The following is a 19783-nucleotide window of genomic DNA, read 5'->3' on the forward strand; positions in this document are numbered from 1 at the left end:
ATTCGGTATTCCTCAGTTGAGAATTCTTTGTTTAGCTCTGTACCCCATTTTTTAATGGGGTTATTTGAATTTCTGGAGTCCAGCTTCTTGAGCTCTTTTATATATATTGTATATATTCTTTCCATCTTCATCTTACTCTATTTGACGTACTACAAAGATTCCAAAACAAGGTACCTGGAAAGCAAGACTCCAAACTTCCTGCCTCCTGCCCGCCCTCCCGCCCTCCTGCCCGCCCTCCTCCCCATCTCTGTCTTGCTCAGGCTGGCCTCTGACTCTTCAGCAATCTTTTTCCTCAGCCTTCTAAGTGCCAGAATCACAGGAGTGAGACCCTTTCTTGCCTAACATTCACTTAGAGTTCTGGAGGCTGGGAAACCTAAGAGCAAGGGCCTGACAAGTTTCGCATGGAATGACAAACTGTTTCATAGATGCTGCTTGTAGAAGCCACCACATAGAAGGGGCAGAGCAGTTCTCGGGATCCTTATTCCTAAGGACTTCTCTCTCTTGACCTATTTGTCCTGAATACCCCAGTTCCTAGAAGAATCACCCTAAGAGCTAGAATTCTACCACATGAGTTTTGGGCAGACATAGACACCCAGACTAGAAGAATTCAAATCTTCTTAGCTAGATTATGAACAAGCCAAAGGTAGGAACTATGTTTTAATACCCAAGCTCAGTATTTGATTCATTTAACTCTCTCAAGAATGAATGAATGAATGAACGAACAAACGAATGAATGAAGGAACAAACGAACAAATGAATGAATGAATGTAGTATCGTTAGTTAGGAAGCTAGCCAAGTAAAACTGGAGATGCCTCCTGGTGGATTGAAAGTATAGGGTTTAATGAAAGAAACAGATCATAAGCAAATAATTCTACAAATAAGTAACAAATTTGTTTTATTATACAGTGTTTAATTCATTTTTTAATTGGCTTCCTATAATAAAAAGGGTAGGTAGTGAAGAAGGGTAGAGGCTGAGGATGTGACATCACACAGAGAAGCTAAGACGTTAGTTCCAGGGATGTAGCTCAGGGCTAGGGCATTTCTCCAGAACACAGGTACCCTGGGTTTAACTTTCCACAATAAACTCTACAGAGAGTCTTAAATAAAGATGAATTTTCCATTATATATTTCAGGGAACGAATATCTTTTCTACTTCATGATCTGTCTTTTATAAACATATTTCAAAAGCAATTCATATCTGACTAGATAGATATAAAGGTAAATTATATTTTGGTCAGTGAGATGGCTCAGAGGGTGGGGGTGGGGCTTGAGAACCCAAGTTTGATCCCTGTAATCTACATGACCTAAGAGAGAACCATCTCATGCAGGTTGTGTTTAGATCTCTCTGTTCAGGCTGTATGCATGCACACATGTACACACATGTGCATACACACAAATACACACTAACCTTAAGTAAATAGTATGTGTCTTCAAAGTGTTAAATTTTTTCATTTCTTAGTTGTTATATTCTATTTAAGTGCCTGAGTACTGCTGAAGACAAACTGGGAAAACATGTTATATACAGACAGGATTAATCATTCTTCACCCCCATGATAGCCTTCTGCCAGTTTATTTTGAAATCTAAGGAAGCTGGAATGTAACTCTTCATACCAATAAGAACAGCTATACTTTCATTTTCCTTGTATTTATTTGTTTATTAAAAGTGGTTTTAAGAGTTATTATTTAATTTTCGTTGTGTGTAGAGGTGCATGCAGTGACCACAAAACCCAGAAGAGGGTGTTAAAACTTCTGGAAGCTGAGTTACAGAGGGTGGAGAGCCTCCCTGTGGATTCTGAGAATCAAACTCAGGTCCTCTACAATAGCATCCAGTGCTCCAAAGTGCTGAGCAATGACCCTCGGCCCAGCACACTTAGATATAGACTCTCCTCAAACAGCTTTGTGAACTCAGAATGGAGAAGTAAAGAATGTCTTTCTTCATGCAAAAAAAATTTGCGATCATAATATAATATGATTTTAATTTGAAAAAAATTATGAGACATGATAATATTTTGTATTAACTCCCACCAAACAGTAAGGAATGGATACAAATATTCCTAGTGAATCTTAGTTGAGGAAGTAAACTGTATTGGGCTTTATTTGGCTCTATAGATATTTTAAAAGAAGACATTCTGAGATAATCATTAGCTCTTAAGTGCTCTGTCACGGGCTAACATCTTTTCGATAGGAGGTGCCTTTAATGAAATGGTTTTATGACTTTTTAATGTAGCGTGGCAAATGAAAACTTTATCCTATTTAATAGTTACCTCGATAGCTGGTTTAGAAAGAGATTAATTTATGAACACTTTAGGAAACACCTCTCAGCACAGACAGAGCTTTCTGCATATCAACGATGAGGTACCTGTTTTTATTTCAACTCTTGAGTCAGAATTGGAAAGTTCTAGTGTGAATGAAAACCTTGGATTAATCGTCTCAGGAACTTTGCTATCTCTGGAAAGGGGACCTTCTTTGGAAGGTGCCTTTTGCTTCTGCGTTCTAACATTACTTCAGAGGTGACATTTAAACGATTGCACAGTAACTCACATTGAGCTGCCTGTTCATTAACTAATTGCTTTTGCATCCAGAACTATACCAGAATAGACATCTAAGTTCTGCCTCTGTGTCTTAACGAGGAATGGAACGTTATGGAGAACATGGACCTAGTAGGATTAAATATTATGAGGTAGTAACTTAGAAGAAGGGAATTCTTTTAAGTCAATTTAGATACAATCAAATGTGTTTCTCTTTCATATCCAGCTTGCCCTTAGGGTATGGCATGTAATTGACGATTTTTAATTTTTTATGGCATTTTGGTATTCTGTCTGTCAGGATAGAATCTCATTTTCCAGATTGTTCTTCTAGTCCATGGTCTTCAGGTATCCTGGCTTGCATAGACATGTCCCTCAGAGGCTCATGTGAGTGATTGGCCTCCAGTTTAGAAGGTGGAACCTTTAGGAGGACGAGCTTCACCAGAGGAAGCTGGTTGATCTGGCTCTCAAGAGCTGAAACTGAGTGCTCACCTCAGGCTTCCAAGACCACCCTTCCCTAAACCCCTCCCTTCTGTAGATTACCTCATGTCATACATTGGCCACAGTGCTGAGAAATGTAACTGGGCAGCAGGGAGGAAAGCTGCCAGCGGGAAATATATGTGGGATGACTCTTAGCCTACAAGACTCTAAATGGCACGTTTTTGACACCTGGGATGATGTAACAGAACACCCTCACATCCAAAGGAAGCACAGAAACCGGTGTCCTTGGTGGTTAGGAACAAGCTGCCTGGAACGATGGACTCCATTGAGCTGTGACCTAGAGTGAGTGACAGTATTTTAATTCTGCCTGCCTTTATTTCCAGAGTTGGATCACTCACTTAATACCCAATTGTGATGTGACAATGATTTGTCTTCTTTAGAAATAGCTATAATGAGTCAATTAAAAATATCAATTATCATATGAAGTATCTGGGACTGCTCCTGCGGCTGCCTGTGTTCAAAGAGTGAAGGCACAAAGGAAAGTGTTGATACTAAGATGATGTTATAAAAACACAGGTCCGGTACCCACCAATGGAAATAACTAGAAAACTATCCCCCCACTTCTTCAAGGATCAAGGTCACGACCAGATGTGGCTTCCCATGACTTAGGAAAATAGCAGAGTCTGCAGATGTGGGGGATGCTGACGGAAATGTTTCTGTCTTTTGAAGCCTATCTCTTTCTAAGGTATAAATTTATTTCTTTTTATGTGTCTGTGTCGGCATGTGCCACATGTATATATGTGTCCACAAAAGACAGAAGACTTGTCACATCACCTGGAGATACAGTTACAGGTGGCTGTGAGTCACCCAGCCTGGATTCTGGGAATCAGCTCAGGTCATCTGGATGAGCAGGAAGTGATTTCAACCCCTGATTTGATGTACTCCAAACCTTCATTGTTTTCTTTATTACTACCAACTTTGGGGTGTTCCCTGCTAGCGTTTTTCACAGGTCTGTTTCCACTTCTCTGTTTATTAGGCTCGAGTTGGAAACAATTATGTGATTTTTTTTTTGTTGAAGGAACTGTATTTAGTCACTTGTGGCTCTGTGAAACCAGAGAGGCAGAGATTCAATCGCATCCTCTTTTGCATTTTAGCATATCGATTAATTTTTCAGAAGTGTGCTAAATAAAATAGCAATATAGTGACTGAAATACTTAATTGCCTTATGAAATTAGCTTAAGTAAATAGGAGTTGATAAGCCAGGCTTAATAAACTTAAAATGTGCTGTCTTTATTCCGAATCAGTTTTCTGAACAGTGTTTTCTCTTCCAATAAGAAAGGAAACTCTCAGTTAATTAGGTCCTCATATGCCACAATAAAATTAATGCTTAGGAATTAAATACCACCGACTTCCTCAGGCAAACTTGTTGACGTGTTCCTGTGTCTAGTTAATACCACATGTGTCATTGCCTGACGGGGAGACCTTGTGGGTTCCGCTGTGTCCCTCTGGTGCACAGGTTCTGTGATCTGGCATTTAGAAGACCACATGCTAATTTCTGATTTAACAGAGTCCACGGCGTCAGCTGACACACAGGTCATAGGCAATCAGTGTCCAACAGTCACCAAAGCATAAGCCCAAACCCATCAACATGGTGCACATTTATTAACCCTAGGGAGGAAACCTGGGCCCTGGCCATTGCAGACTGCGGGTTCCACATCAATAGCAGAGGAAGGGAGATCTGATCAGGTTTCCTTCCATACTGTGTTAAAGTGATAGGCATTATTTTCCCCCTAGACCTCTAATTTTCTCCCTTCCTCAAAATTTGTAAGTTAAAGCCTTTCGGGGAAGTCTGACTTAGTTGCTGAGTTTGAAAGTGTTTATTCCTATAAAGAATCCCTTCGAGTCATGGCTGAATGTACCTCTATTGGAGAAAGGGGGTGAGTAATGTCGGGGAAAGTTTGTCCCACGGGCAGGAGCAAAGGCAGAGTCAGGGAGGGAGATATTACTTTCATCTTCACACAGGGGACAGAGAGAGAGCAAGAGAGAAAAGGAGAGGGAGAGGGAGAGGGAGAGGGAGAGGGAGACAGGGAGCAGGAGGGGAGGGGGAGGGAGAGAGAGAGGGAGAGGGAGAAGGAGAGAGAGAGAGAGATAGGAGGAGGAGGAGGAGGAGGAGGAGGAAGTGGGATAAAGCTGTAAATTCTCAAAAGTCTTCCCTTTAGTGATGTACTTCTCCACCTTATAAATGTTCCCAAACTGTCTTAAACAGCATCACCAACTGGAGACTAGGTATTTGAATGTGTGAGTCTATGTGGGGTATGTGTCTTTCAAACCAGCAGACTCGCTGGAGGAGGAGCAGCAGACTTAGAATCCGATTCTACCTCTGAGCTCTGGCATTCCAAGTGCTTCTGAATCTGCTGTCGCCTGTCTGGGATGGGGAACAGTTTGCAAAACAAACACAACAGAGAGCCTTCAGTCCTGTACAGGGAGGAGTCAACTGGTATAGATCTATGAATTGGTTATCTTGACCGCAGTACACATGGTTCTGTAAGTTACGTGGGAATAAGTTTTATGATCATGACAACTTCCTGGTTCAGAAACTAAACTGTGTATTAAGAGTTAAAACAAGAAGAGGAAGAGGAAGGAGAGGAGGAGCAAGAGGAGGTGGAGGAGGAAGAGGAAGAGGAGGAAAAAGTATCATCATCATCATCATCATCATCATCACCATCATCATCACCACCATCATCATCACCATCATCATCATTACTACCACAGCAGCAGCAGCAACAACAGAAGCAGTAGTAACACTACACTGGGCAGAAGTCCCCAAGACCTCCTGAGTTAAAGCACTTTCCATGCCATACTCCTGCAATGCCACCTTTAGGAGAAAAGAAAATCCATCCACTCCTTCTTATAAAGTAGAAAAGTCCACACAATTTCAATATAGAAGTTTGCAAAGTGCCAAGTAGATGCATCTATATTTTGTTTGAGTTGTGAAAATACCCAACATGCCCTCGGCAGCCAACTGAGACCACCCCCAGGCCCGGGGCACAAGACATTGGCTTCCTGTCCCTCTAGCAAGGTGACTCTGTGTCACTGGTCATATGACACATTCTATTCTTCACCCTGTGCTAAGTGATCAAGCCAGCTCTTTTCCAACTCATTTTTATAGTGTGCATAAAAACTGTTCTTTTACTGATTTTTGACTCTCTCAAGATTTTATTATTTCCATATAAAATGCCTCCTTGTCAAAATTTCCAGTGCTTGTGACTAGTAGAATTATAGGATTGGAAATTTTGTGCCCAAATCAAGAAAAGGACAGAGGGCTATGGCCACCAGTATCTGAGTCATCTACTCCTCCCAATTCTTTTTCTAAACTAAACACTGTAGAGCAACATGGGGTTTCCTGAAAAATCATCTGCCAATCAAAGCCATGCACAGAGGGAAGGGGCCCAGACAGAGAGGGCTGCAGAGCAAGCCTTAGCCCTTGCATCAGCCAAGGTCTCTAAAGCTTGTCCCAGGTTGAAAGTGTTTGGTGAATACCAACACACATCATACATCTCAACACACATCACACATCACACTTATCTCGTCCCTTTAAGGCAGGATTGAGCTTTCTAAGATAAACGATGACAAGGGACGTGTCTTCTTTCCAACACAAAGTACTTTTGCAGGTACAAAAGCTACTTAAACCTTTATTTGAAGGTGGGTGCTTGGCAGTAGCCTCAGCACTCATGGGTTAAAGTTTTTCCTCACAAGCTGGGGCTCTACTGTGAAGACTATGTGGATACACTCTTGAGACCCCTGGTGTGACTGAGCTAAATTGTGTGTGTACCCACTTGGCTTAGAATTCAGGACTAACATTTTAGGTGCTTTGCACTCCAGACTTATTTAATGGGCTGTCATGACTGCTTTCTGCTATCACTGAGCTCAGTGATACTGTCAGATATACATTAGTCTTGAAAATGTAAATTCTGTATTATGAACTTATTTGTCACATTGTAGCCTGCTTAAGAGTTTAGAAAGAACAAGTTACTTCCCTTCCTCCAGTGAGCTGAGTAAGATAGGGTTGACCTTCCCAGGCTGTTTTCATCTGAGTCTTTCAAGTTTATCTCCTCTCTCTCATGAGATGACACTTGATTTACTAAGTCACCTTTATTATTGGCCGAGTACTGGTACAGATACCCCTAGTCCCAAGATGCCCTAAGCTGAGGCAAGAGGACAGGGCTGCAGAGTGACGGTGGGTCTGGAATCAAGGACAATGGCAACAGTAACAAAGACACGCCATTATTCTCCCCACAGAGGTTTACAATCCCTTTTTGAGGTCTTAAGTAATAGGTAGGAAAATGAAGAACTAGGTATGGATTCACGAGGCTGTATGGTTTTGGCTTAATTACGTGCTCAGACAGAATGCTGGGGGTGTTATCAATACTCTCACGACTGTGAACGGACAGGAAGACTCACGGGCGAGCCTGGAGGACCCTTACTGCTCCCTTTCTGTGCATCTAGTCAGTGTGTCCTGGGGTCCCTGGCTGCTAACTCTGCTGCAATCGGTCTGCGCTGCGCATCCGGCTATCGAGAGCCACGGGACAATTGTGTTTGCCCACTCCATGGCAGGAAACACTTTTTTCATTATTTTCAGAACAGGACCAACACCTCCACCGATACCTCTGTTCTCCAAGGAGCCTCTTTTTCTGCAAGTAAGATTTGTTGACTCACACTGCAGTGGCCAGATTCCTCAGCCAGTGTCTGTAGGGAACATTTATCCACATTTTAGCTCTTGAACAAATCTTAGCCTGGCGTTTCACAAGCTGATAAAAAGCCGCTGGTTTTGGATCCACACAGTTTGTGGGCTGGCGAGTGTTTGTCATTGAGAACTTTATCATAACACTCAAAGCGCCTGACATATACAGAAATCAGGTTGACAGCTGCAGGGAATGAGGTGAGTAGTCACACTGAAGATGAGGTGGATGGCTTTGTTTTGTCCCCCACTTTCTCTTCTTGCAATGCAATCAGTGGAGAGACCATCTATAGAGTTTTTCTCATACCCGCCCAGCTCCTTCTTGGGGCTTGCCCCCAAGAGTCCCGGTGTTAACAAGAGCAGTCACTTTCTTTCACAATCCACAGACTCTGCTGAGTTCTAGAGTCTGTCAAGGTGCCAAACTGAAGTTGGCCAGCAGCAGTAAAAAGCTTTGTTCAATTTTATTTCCAAGGTAACTGAAGGCGTGGTATTGTTTACAGCTTTAGACATGAATATCAACAGTTAAAATGCCAACTGTTTTCACAAAGGTAAAACTTGGTTTGGTCCATGACACATTGAGACTGGGGAAACGGAACACGGTAGCTGCCAAGAGGAGTGAGGACACCTCTGCTCCTGGCTATGTCTGGCTCTGTAGGTGTGCTAATGTTCACCTTCAATATGTTCTTCTCTTCTGCATAGTATTTGCTAATGAACTTATGTCTACATTTGCTTAAAAATATACTTACTTTTCTTTTGGAAATGAAAATGATACTATGTGCTTATTTTGCAGTGCAGTCTGAGGCAAGAGATGATTTTTTAAAAAGCAGTGGCCTCTTGTTGCTTTAGTAAGCTTGATTACAAAACAAACAAATGAACAAACAAAAACAAAACAAAAAAACCACAATCGCATTGGCTGCTTGTGTTTCAAGTGAGTTCTTTACACAAAGAGAAAGAAAACCAAAGACCCTTTATGCTTACACAGAGCTTAGAGTGACAATAGAATATAAAATTCCACCCTTAGTATGAAAATTATTCTGAGAATTTTAAATCCTTAAAATATAGCATTTAATTATCGTTAAAAAAAAAACTAAGACTCTAGACTAAATGATGATCTATAAAGTTTGAACTGTATAATTGTATTCTGAAATGGATAAGTGAAGGGTCCAGGATGAAAAGAAAATATGTTCACTCATTTGAAAACAAAGGAAAACCAAGTCAAGAGGGATATAGTCTAAATCAGTAAAAAACGACGCAGAGGGGAAAACGAAGGTCTGGATTTTCACAGTCCTGAGTTTTGAGCTGTGATACTTAACTTGAGAACCTCTGCACAACTTGACTAGAAATTAATTCTAATTATCCTGTTAGGTGATGTTTTGCATTTTTACCCCTGCAATTTTAACACATTTATTTCTAGTCTTTAAACCTTTGAATTATATTGAACAACTGGGCAATCATAAATGACACAAAGGGGCTGGGGGAAAGGTGTCCACCACAGGTCGAGGAATGGACCCCTCCCATGAGCTGAAGCAGGTTCAAAGCGCCAGGAAGAGTGAAGCATGCTGCGCTTGCTCGCACAGTCAGTGCACAGCAAGAGGCAACCTGAGAGAGGAAGGCCAGTTTCTGGTTCACAGTGTGAAGGGATGGCTTTCAGCAAGACAGGCGTCTGAGGGCTGGCTTCTCAAAAATCCAGTCACAAATCAATGAGGAAATAGCTACTATAGGTGGGGCCCTAGACCCCCAAGGCTCACCCAAAGCGATTCACGTCCTCCAGAAAGTCTCTGTGACTTTAAGGTTCTGCAACTTTCTCAAACTTCATCATGCCATGGGTGGGGTTGGGGTACTATCCAAAATTCCTGAATCTATGAAGGTGTTTCACATTCCAACTACAATGGGCTATTAACATACGGAGGGCACAAAGGTCGCATTCTCTCTAGGTAATTCAGGGTTAAATTATTGAACAATGCGAAACTGTAGGAAAGGAGTTCTTAAAAAGTGAACCCCGAAATTATATTCTTATTTTAGCAGTACACTGGAACTGGAAGGCACAAGGCAGAGGTGTAAAGGACAAATAGTGGCTCTGGGGTCACGGACGTGAGATATGTGCTTATGTAAGCTAACACAAACCCTTCCTACACACCCTCACCATCACAGTGGTTTATCTCCTGCTCAGTGAGTGAACTCATTTCCTGGTGTGGCAGTTATATTAAATACTCCAACTGAAAGCCACACCCTCCACCCACTCTGGAATTCAAAGCTCAGAATACTTACTGCACCCAGCCTTGTAGCTGAAACCAGGAGGAAGGAGGAATCCTTGCTGGGCAGCTGCTGCGAGGGTTCGCTGGTCAGGAGGGAACACGGGAATCATCAATGGCGGCAGCTGACCTTGAACCTGCTGAACGTGAGAGAGCGAATCAAAGAGAAGAAGTCTTGGTGACCCCTGCTCCATCCCGTGAAGCCCTTATATCACTAGAACAGAAGGTTACTCATCCAGATTCTATTTCTCCCTTGTCAGAATGGCTATCACCCAGTATGCACGCCACGCCAAGGAAACAATCAATTGGTAAGTTTGAAGGGAAATTGGTCTATCCAGTCAGTATGGGGGTTCCTCAACATGCTAAAAAGAGAACCCCCTTGTGATCCCTATATCCCTTGCCTGCATATAAATCTGAAAGATGCCCATGCAACCTGCCACAAGGACGTTTGTCATCCACTCTTCTTATAGTATCCATCATGGCAGCCAAGGCCTGAGATAAGCCTCAACACCTGCCCGCAAGTGAATGAAATAAATCAAAAAGAGCAGGGCATATGCACGGTGCAGTCTTAGTCACAATAAAGCGGGTAATTATGTTCCTTGGGAAAAGTTGTAAGATGAAAAGCATCAGGTTAAGTGAGAAATTCCTACTCTGAAAGATACTGCAGTCTCCTTTCATTTGGGGTTCTGGATTTTATACAGTTGCATAGATTCACTTTTCTACACACACACACACACACACACACACACACATGCACACGCATATATACTGACATGAAACAGGAAGTGGACACTTGTGCAGCCTCCTCATTCTCTCTTATAGAACTAAAGCCAAATCTATATCATCATATCTATGAGTTGCTATTACTTGGAGATCAATTCTTATGTTCACAAATAATATTGAAATTTTACAATACTGTGGGTAGCCTTGAAGAGAGCCTAGGAAAAAACCTGTTCTTTGCCTCTCGCTCAAGGGGATGCAACTACCACCAAAAGGCTTCACGTGGCTACAGAATTTGTCAGCGTGTGGCACTCTTCGATGAAATCAGTCACACCCCTCCTGGAATAACATGGTCTTTGTTTCCATTGTCATCTCTCATCTGGGCTCTAGGTTTCTGGTACTTACTCCTCTTATCATCTGAAATTCACATCAGTTAATAAATAATGAACTATCAAAACAGAATCGATGGTGGCTAAGTCAGTGAAATGCTTGCTCACTATCAACAGGGCCCGAGTCTGGTCCCAAGAGCCCGTGTAAGAAAAGACAGCAGGGCAATGTGGTGCTGTATGCTGCGGAGGCAGAGGCAGGCAGGTGAACAAATACAGTCTAGCATAACCATCTCTACAAATGTGTCCTCTTATTGCCTAATATAGAAGATAGGAACTAATATAACTAGCATTTTTTTCAAATAAATATTTAGGTGAAGTCTTCCAGATGAGTGGATCTATTGTCAGAGTCTGTCCCTGGGGAATATGGTTACTGATTTAGGATCATGTTAACAGTCACATACCTGACACTGTGTTCTTCACTAATCTTTCCATACAGTAACTAATTCAGCAACGTAGAAAATATTTAATAACTACCAGCTATGTGTGTGGAGTTGAGCTTGGCAGTCAGGATATAATCACCAAGAAAACCAGGCTCCCATGAGTTCTGTGGTGCACCTCAGCCTGTGTCTCGCTGCTGTTCACCATCCCTAGGAATCCTAAGCTGCACATGCTTCTCACCAGTTCTTGCTTTAAAAGCTCACCCCTGGCTTCTCCTTTGTTTCATCCGCCACAATAAACCTTGGGCTTAAATTTCTAAGACTGGCTGGTTCACATGAGGGGTCAGGGTCAGATGAGGGAGGGAGGGAGGAATGAATGATGAGAAGAAAGCAAAGGGAGGAAAGCAGAGGGAGGGGAGAGGAAGAGAAGGGGAGAGAGAGAGACATACAGGAAGACAGAGGGAGAGAGACAGCAGAAGAGAGAGGAAGAGAGAAGGATAGAAACAGAGGGAGAAAGGGATACAGGAAGAGAAAGGGAGAGAGGAGGAGAGAAAGGGAGACAAAGAGAGAGGGATACAGGAAGAGAAAGGGAGATAGGAAGAAAGGGAGAGAGGATAGAGGGGACAGAGGGAGAGGCAAAGAAGGAGGAGAGAAAGAGAGAGGAACAGAAAGGGTATAGGACAATGTGAAGAAGTCCTGTTTTAGCAATGGCTGTTAGTTGCGATCTATGCCTTTCGCCAAATTAATATAAATCTTTCTGTCACACACAACACTGGAACCAGAGGTACTGGAATGAGGAAATACTACCTCAAGACAAAGACTGAATCTTGGATGATCATGGTCACTATTTTTAGGGCAGAATGGTAGGAGGTGCATGCTTATGGAAATACCATTGATTAAAAGGTTAGAGTATGCGACTGTACAAATGTAGGGACACGTTGACTAAATCATGAAGCCGACAGACATCCAATATAAACAGCATGAGTTACTTCCGAGAGGTATGAGGGGAGAATGAGAGACAAAGAGACAGATGACTGAGCAGCCACACTGGTTATGGGTGAAGGCTAGTCACCATGCAGTCTTTCCATTCCACACAACACACTGTATCTGTCATTTTACACAGTCCAGCTTATTTCTAAGACAGTGTCGTGTCCTAAATTTTATACGAACACTTTATGGGAAGAAGAAGAGAATCCTTGGGTTAAATACATCTGAGGGGAAGGCCACGAGGAGCAGCCACATCTCAGGTTGTTATGACGTAAGCAAACCAATGTTCAGACCTACAGTGACCATGGGTCTGGTTTTAATGAAGCAACTATCGAACTTATAAGTTCCAGAGTCCCGTGAAAAGCTTCAAGAAAGCTCAGCATGAGGCTCCTATCCCTGTTCAGTCCCAAAGGCTGAAGATCAGCCACAGCCTTCCTCAAAACACCCTTAATGATCTTGGTGTGTACCCAAGCCTAAAGAGAAAACTGCATTGAGACAAGGTCCCACCATAGAGCAGCACTGGAGAGACGTATCCTGAGAAGCCTCTCATTCAACATCCCAGATCCTGGGATTTCAGGCTCTGGACAACCCCAGCAGAGCTGTTTCCAAGAATTCTTCATCATTGTCAACAACTCTTTGGGTCTTGTCCAAAGTACCCTTGACATGTCAGCAAGGGGAAGGGAAGGTCCTAATGCCAAGGCAATAACACACACTAAGTCATGCCCTTTATAAAATTCCTCCTGAGTGATTCCAAGGCCTATGATTCCATTTGGTTGCCATGTTCATCTCCCAAGGCTCAGATGTGCACCGCACTTATCCCTCCTGCTTTTTAACTTTGGATGGTTCACTTCCATCTGGTGATGAATGAGCAAGCCTTTCTGTATGGATTTCCCTGTCTCCCTTGCTCTTTTTCCAGCTGTTCCTGCTACCTTCCACACACAGCCTTTGCCCCAGCCCAGTAGATCTGTTTGCAGGCTTCCTCTCTGCTTGTCCACTCCAGAATGTGCTCAGCAGCATGCCCTCCTTCATGGTTCCACTAATCAACCCCTCCCATTGTTTCTTCGTGGCAAGGTAGTACTCATTCTTCAGACAATTTTTAGGCTCTCACAATGTCTCTGTGTATCGGGCACTTCTTAGTGCATCCAACTGTGGAGCAGAAAGAACTCCTGCCTTTCACAATTTAATAAGCTAATGCTTGGGAGAGATAACAGGACACTTCTGGTATTGAATGGTTTTTTAATCACATTGGGTTTCCCCTGTGAACTATGAATTTAGTTAGAAAAAAGAGCCCAACTTCTTCCTCACTGTGTTGTTTGGACCCAGCAGCTCGGGCTCTTTTATGGGGAACTCATGAGCCAACAGGTTGGACTGACTGGGATCACCTGCAATCCATCAACTGCAAAGCTGTGGAGGCCCAGCTTAACCACTGACCAATTTTCAGAGAAGTAGAGCAGAGAATGTTGCAGGAGCTTCATGGTCTTACACATACAGGGGTCACATGGGTTCATATGTCACACCTCTGAAGCAGGTAGAAGGTAATATAGAGTCACATGTTATACACTTGTGCTGTGGGTGGCCAGCCCATCATACCCTGCCGTGTTGTCTTAGTGACTCTACCTTTGTGAAATGTTCTATTATTGTGTAGAACATGTGTTACTCTTCCCTTTTGCAAACATTCTCTGGGTTTTTCATGTCTTCTCAATAGTTTTACGATATGATGTGGATACTGTTACTGCCTTGATAGCGTGATGGGCAGCCAGGCTTTTCACCACTCTCTTGGCCTTGTGCCAACTCTAACGTTTCCCTGTGAGTTTCCACGTTCATTTCTTCCTCTTTGTTGGGGAACAAGGCCTTTCAGGTTGGTCTCAAACACAGGTCCATCTTGCATCTTCTTGCAAGTCCTTGGGTTACAGGTGTGCACCACCAAATTTGACATACATTTTCTTAAATTAAAAAAAAAAACCCACACACTGTTTTTATATAGAGATTTTTCTCAATGACATTACTTAACAGTTGTTTTTACTATGGGACAAATGTGAGAGTATTATTCAATAACACAGTCTATTTTATGTGGTAAAAGTTGTAATGTTATGAGGGACAAGGTAAAATTCCTGGAGCCTTTTATTAAATCTGTATATTTGAAACTTATTTTATTATGGGTAGTTATTGAGTATATTTTGTTATAACTTTAGATTTTTAGTGTCTAAATATTTTTAAATGACAAGTAAGAATCAGTATACTTTAAAGAGAGAAAAACCTGAGGGGTTCTCTTACCGAAGAAACAGTCATCACACTGACAAGACAGTCAGACCTACTTTGGCCAAATAAATTGTTCATAGTACTGCATTTTTTTTAAAGGCTAAGCTAAGGCCAACAGGGCAAAAAGAGGGACTACACGAAACATCAACCCAATGCCACCATTTCAACAGTGAGTTTTCTTTAGAGCATTACTGGGCAGCCTGGAGAAGATGGTGCTGTTGATATTCCCAGCGAGTCTCCCAGCAAATGCACACTCCAAGAGTGTGTGGTAGGTCTTCATATGAAGCTAAAGCACATTTCCACGCACACTTTATCTTCACAACTCACATTCTTCAGCTGAAAATTTGCCCTCTGATAAAAATTGCTCAGATCAAGAGCAGAGGTACTTCCGTGGTCATGCAGAGTGTGAGGGGCAGGAAACAGTTTGGCTGGTCATTTTCCTGTTTGAAATGTTTCCAAGACTATTCTAAGTCTCTGAGGATTGTTCCCAAATGTGAGGGGCCTGCAGTGTACATTGTGAGAAAGGTGGGTATGTTAGAACAGCTTCTGGGAGACATGAGCTATGGCGTTCAACACCCATGCATCCGCAATGAACGTGAAAGGAGAAACACCCTAAGGTTAGGCCATACAAAGGTGCACTTGAGACACGACACCTGTGCTCGATGGGTGGGAGAGTGCTATGGGAAGGGGCTCATCACCTGAGGTAGAGGCATAGTGTTCACTAATTCGATGGGCAAGCAGGTCTGTGCATCTAATTCTTGGCAAGAGTGAGGAGCTCTATGTTAGCTATACTCTTCAGCTCATCTCTGCTAAAATCTTGCTACCACCTTGGAGAGAGGGGCACACGGAGTCAAAAAATTCCAGGTTTTCTGGACACATTCAAAAAATAAACTAGTTGTACTGTTGGAAACTTATCTTCTATATTTGCTACTTTTGACTATTTCTTAAGTTTAATCACTACTAAATTCACTTTATTACTTAATGCATGAAATTTCTTCTAAACTATTAATTAAGTTTTTAAAATGTGTGACATTTTTAATTAAATTTCAATAAACTACTTTTGTCACAAAATTTTAGTCTTTTTTTTTTAATAGGGGGCATGCTATTCACAAGTCGGAATATGTCATAACAAATTTACACAGCTACATCCTGATTTTAAAACTTCGAAATGTATCTTGTCTCTTAACACCTATTCTTCTACCAGAAGATACTGCATATATTCATGGCCTCTAAAAATTTGTGACCCACCAATTAACTATGCTGACACATTTATAAAGAAAAGTATCTATCAATTATTCATTTCAGTATTTCATATTTAATACATTCTATTATACAATTTTTTGGTTCCATCTTAAGTAAATGCTTATTATTGTTAACCTGCTTCTCCCTGTTCCTTCTATGAAATGGTTTTGTTCATTTTTTTTTCCATCCAGTTCACATCAGCTAGGCACAACATCCACTTTGGGGTGGCTAAGGCTCGGGAAATAAATTCACACTCACGTTTGCTCTGAGTCTCATGGGACAAAGAGACAATTATTACAACTTAGTGCCACCCCGCCAGTCACAGAGATCTCCGGAAAGCATCATGGGGGCAGAGGGGAGATATGCTGGACCAGAAGCAGAAAGGAGAATAGAATGCCAGCTTCACTAGTGGTCCACTCCCCTCCCCACCCCCCCACCCCCTGAGATGGCTGCAGGACAGGGGGAGTGAGCCCAGCATACAGAGGATCATCTGTGAAAATCATTCCAAGGAAAAGGGGAAACATGAGAGAAAAATAGACACGAGGAAGCCTCCACAGGAGGGGGACAGGACCCCACTGGAAGAGGAGGCTAGAGGTGAGAGAGCTGCCTGAGTCAATGGTGAATCTGGGAACACTCGCTACCTACTCCTTCCTCTGCAGGCTGGCGAATCACACTGCTGAATCAACAGTGTAGAAAGAACACACTGCCAGGAATATGAAGAGTTCTAAAAGCACACTTACAGAGCTGATAGGATGGAAGAGGGCAACAGACAAGGAAGGACCAATCCCTAATAGGTATGCACCAGGAGAAATATTTAGGATCAAACAGGAAGATGAGAGGGTCAAGAACGAAGCCAGCCGAGAATGACACCCAGAGCCTTGCTCTATTTAAAGTGATAGCAAACGACCAAGGGAAAAAAACCAGTTGAAAGAGTTCAAGTTCCAACCCGCACTAATGAGCTTGTGCTGCCTGGACTCTGGTCTGGAGAAGCCTTTCCAGCAGGTGGGAAGTGGAGACCTGGGCTGAGTAAGGAGATTGCCAAGGTTCTGGGTTGAGAAGTCATAGCTACAATATGAAAGGGGACAGAAACCAAAGGGAAGAACCAAGACTCGGGATCGTCAGGTTGCAGCAACTGTCCAAGAAGCTGGAGGAGGAATGGGTGTGTGAGCAGGGAGGTCGGTCAGTCCGGAGTCTGGCTGAAGACAATAGAAAGTGTGGTAACACAGGAACCAAGGCAAGTCCAAGACGGAGGGAGTGAATGGCAGGAGAACAATGCAGAGGAGAGAATACTGCTGTCAATTCCAGCAGACAAGGACGGAGCCACTCTCAGAAGGTTGAATGCACCCACCCCAGTGAAGCTGAAATTAGAAGTATAAAAGTCTCCCGCATCTCCAGGCAGTCCTTCTGAGTTTGGTCTGCTGAGGGCCATGGAGTTTCAGCTGCTCAGGGATTGTTTCACCTACCGCCGCCCTGCAGTCACCTTCAGTGGGAAGCACAGAGGCCGTTTCGATGTGCACAGTAGTGCACAGCAGCAGTTTCTGAGAAAATGAGGACTATAATATCCAAATGAGCTCACCATAGGGGTTTAGGTAGGTAGTGTGGAATTATCCAAACTGAATGAGCAAGAAGCCATGGCTTCTCCTCCCGCTGTAGTACCGGGAGGCGTGGGATCCATAAGACAGTAATGGCTTTGTGTCTTGCCCCAGTTGGTCAAACTCAACACTATGGTCCTTACAAAAACATATTAAAACAGTATAAGTCTGTTTATCGTCGACCTAATCCACAAGGAAGACTGAAAGACAAGCTCACGGAGAGATAAAGAGACAGACACATGGCTAAAACTCAGTCCCAGCCTCTCTGACCCAGCTACACTCAGGAGTCGTACCACCTCCAATTTCATCTGATTAAGACAAAGACAAAGTAAGCACGTTTTTTTAGAACAAAAATGAACAGCCATGTGGGTTTTTTTTTTTTTTTCATAGTATTCTTCTTCGGCAAAAAGCCACCGAACTTTTTTTTTTTTTTTAAATTGTTTCCAAGGATGAAAGTGACTTTGCCAAGCAAAGTGGCTTCAAAACAGGCCTCAAAAATACTAATAGAAAGACAGATGGTTCTACTAAGAGCTTGGCTGCCAAAAAAAAAAAAAAAGATATTAAAAAAAAAAGAAAGAAAGAAAAAGTGGTGCTATTGAAGCCGGCTGCAAAGTTATCTGGTGACTACAAATACTTTTGTCCCAGAGCGTGTGCTAGCTTCGCCTACAGAGCCCAAGCAGCCAAAGGGCTCTATCTCCTCTCTTCCCTGCGCCTAGCCATAGACAAACCGGTCGGTGCGGAGCGCAAGCTTGAGCATGCGCTTGGCTCTCTTCTGCAAAAGGGAAAAGAAGTAGTATGTTAAAGAACTCCTGTTTTAGTAAAACAACCCACCAGGAAAATTACTTTTTTTTATTCGACACTGCCTATCACTTAAAAAAAAAAAAATGTTGATTCGCCCGTTCCTCCTCACCCCTATGAAAAGAACCTGTGGGCCCTGTGCGTTCACAAGCAACAAACACCTGAAGCAGCACTGAGGAGGCAGGGCAGTGACATGCCCCGAGGGAGGAGGACCAACCCAGGCAAGACTGCAATGCTCCTCAAATGGTGGAAATTAAGACCCCTGATGCTTTATCACAGGGAGATTTCCTCCTGGGGAGGGGCAGGGGCACCACAGCTTTGACTTAAATCTTATCTAATAGTAGACTCTATTTTAAAACCTGAATTATTACTTTCTTGTAGAGCCACACTCTTATATGCACTGACGTCACATCAAATTTCAACCAAGATGTTCAAGTAACATGTGGTAAGACAGAGTATATTGTCGACTCGGGACTGACATTGGGAAGGATCTCTATCTGAGGCATAGTAACAGAAAAGCAAGAAAGACAAAAATCATGATGTAGAGGCAGAAAGCTCTAGAGGAAAGAAAAGGGAGAAACTTCAGCGGAACGAAGGACCTACAAGATAAATATTAAAATATGGCCAACTGCCCGGCCTGGGGGTTGGCACTCACCTACTACTGCCTTTGTTTTTCCTCACATCAACGATTTGCACACATGTTCCCCCACAGAACCTGAACCTTTCTGTGGCTGGACTTTCTGATGTCGTTGTTGTTGTTTTGAGACATGGTGTCACCTTTAGGCCAGGCTGACCAGGAAATAACTATGTAGTCTCTGGCTGGTTTTGAACTCATGGCCGGCCCTCTCACCTCTGCCTTACAGCTACCGAGCTTCTATGGAAGAAGCACCAGGCCCATCTGGAGCCCCATTCTTTCATTCAGAGAAAACTCCTTTCCTTCAAACGTACCTGACCTCTGTGTTGATTCTCATGGATCTTGGAAAGAGAAGAGTGTGTCTCAAAAGACTAGGCAGAAGCAGAATCTAGCTTTGCCAACACCAAGATTGCTTTATGCCACATCTTGCTGTCTATACTAATTCCCAGAAAGATGGAAGCAAACTTAAAATACCAAGGTCAACATGAGAAATAAGCGAACACTTATCTATTGCATTTTTCATGAGTCCACAATTAGAATTTTTTTCTCCTACTGTTTCCCTGATTTATTGATTGATTGATTGATTGATTCATTCATTCATTCACTTTACATCCAGGTCACAGCCCTACCCCCCCCTCCTCCCCTCTCCCCATCTCCTCAGGAGGGGAAGACTCCTTGTGTATCAGCCTGTCCTGTGACTTCAATTCGCAGCAGGACTAAAGTGTATCCTCTCTCATTATAAAATTCAGTAGTACTCATTTTGATTCATAATGTTTTCTCAGTGGCTAATAATAGATTATTAATGATTTTATGTGATAGCAATATCGAT

General features: G+C 42.7%; 1 protein-coding gene across 17 annotated transcripts in view; it reads right to left on the reverse strand.

Annotated features, from left to right (window-relative positions):
- The window catches only part of Sox5 (SRY-box transcription factor 5), a 943592-nt gene that overhangs the window by 116055 nt on the left and 807754 nt on the right, over positions 1–19783 (reverse strand). For 11 of the 17 annotated variants that reach the window (XM_029534569.1, XM_029534568.1, XM_029534566.1 and 8 more), the window contains one exon: positions 9973–10096. In XM_029534569.1, coding sequence (XP_029390429.1) covers positions 9973–10096 — 124 coding nt within the window. The remainder of the gene's footprint in view (positions 1–9972; positions 10097–19783) is intronic. The other 6 variants (XM_029534576.1, XM_021190118.2, XM_021190121.2 and 3 more) reach the window with 1 other exon arrangement.

The sequence above is a fragment of the Mus pahari genome, chromosome 2, assembly GCF_900095145.1.
Source record: "Mus pahari chromosome 2, PAHARI_EIJ_v1.1, whole genome shotgun sequence".
In the NCBI taxonomy this organism is placed as follows: domain Eukaryota; kingdom Metazoa; phylum Chordata; class Mammalia; order Rodentia; family Muridae; genus Mus; species Mus pahari.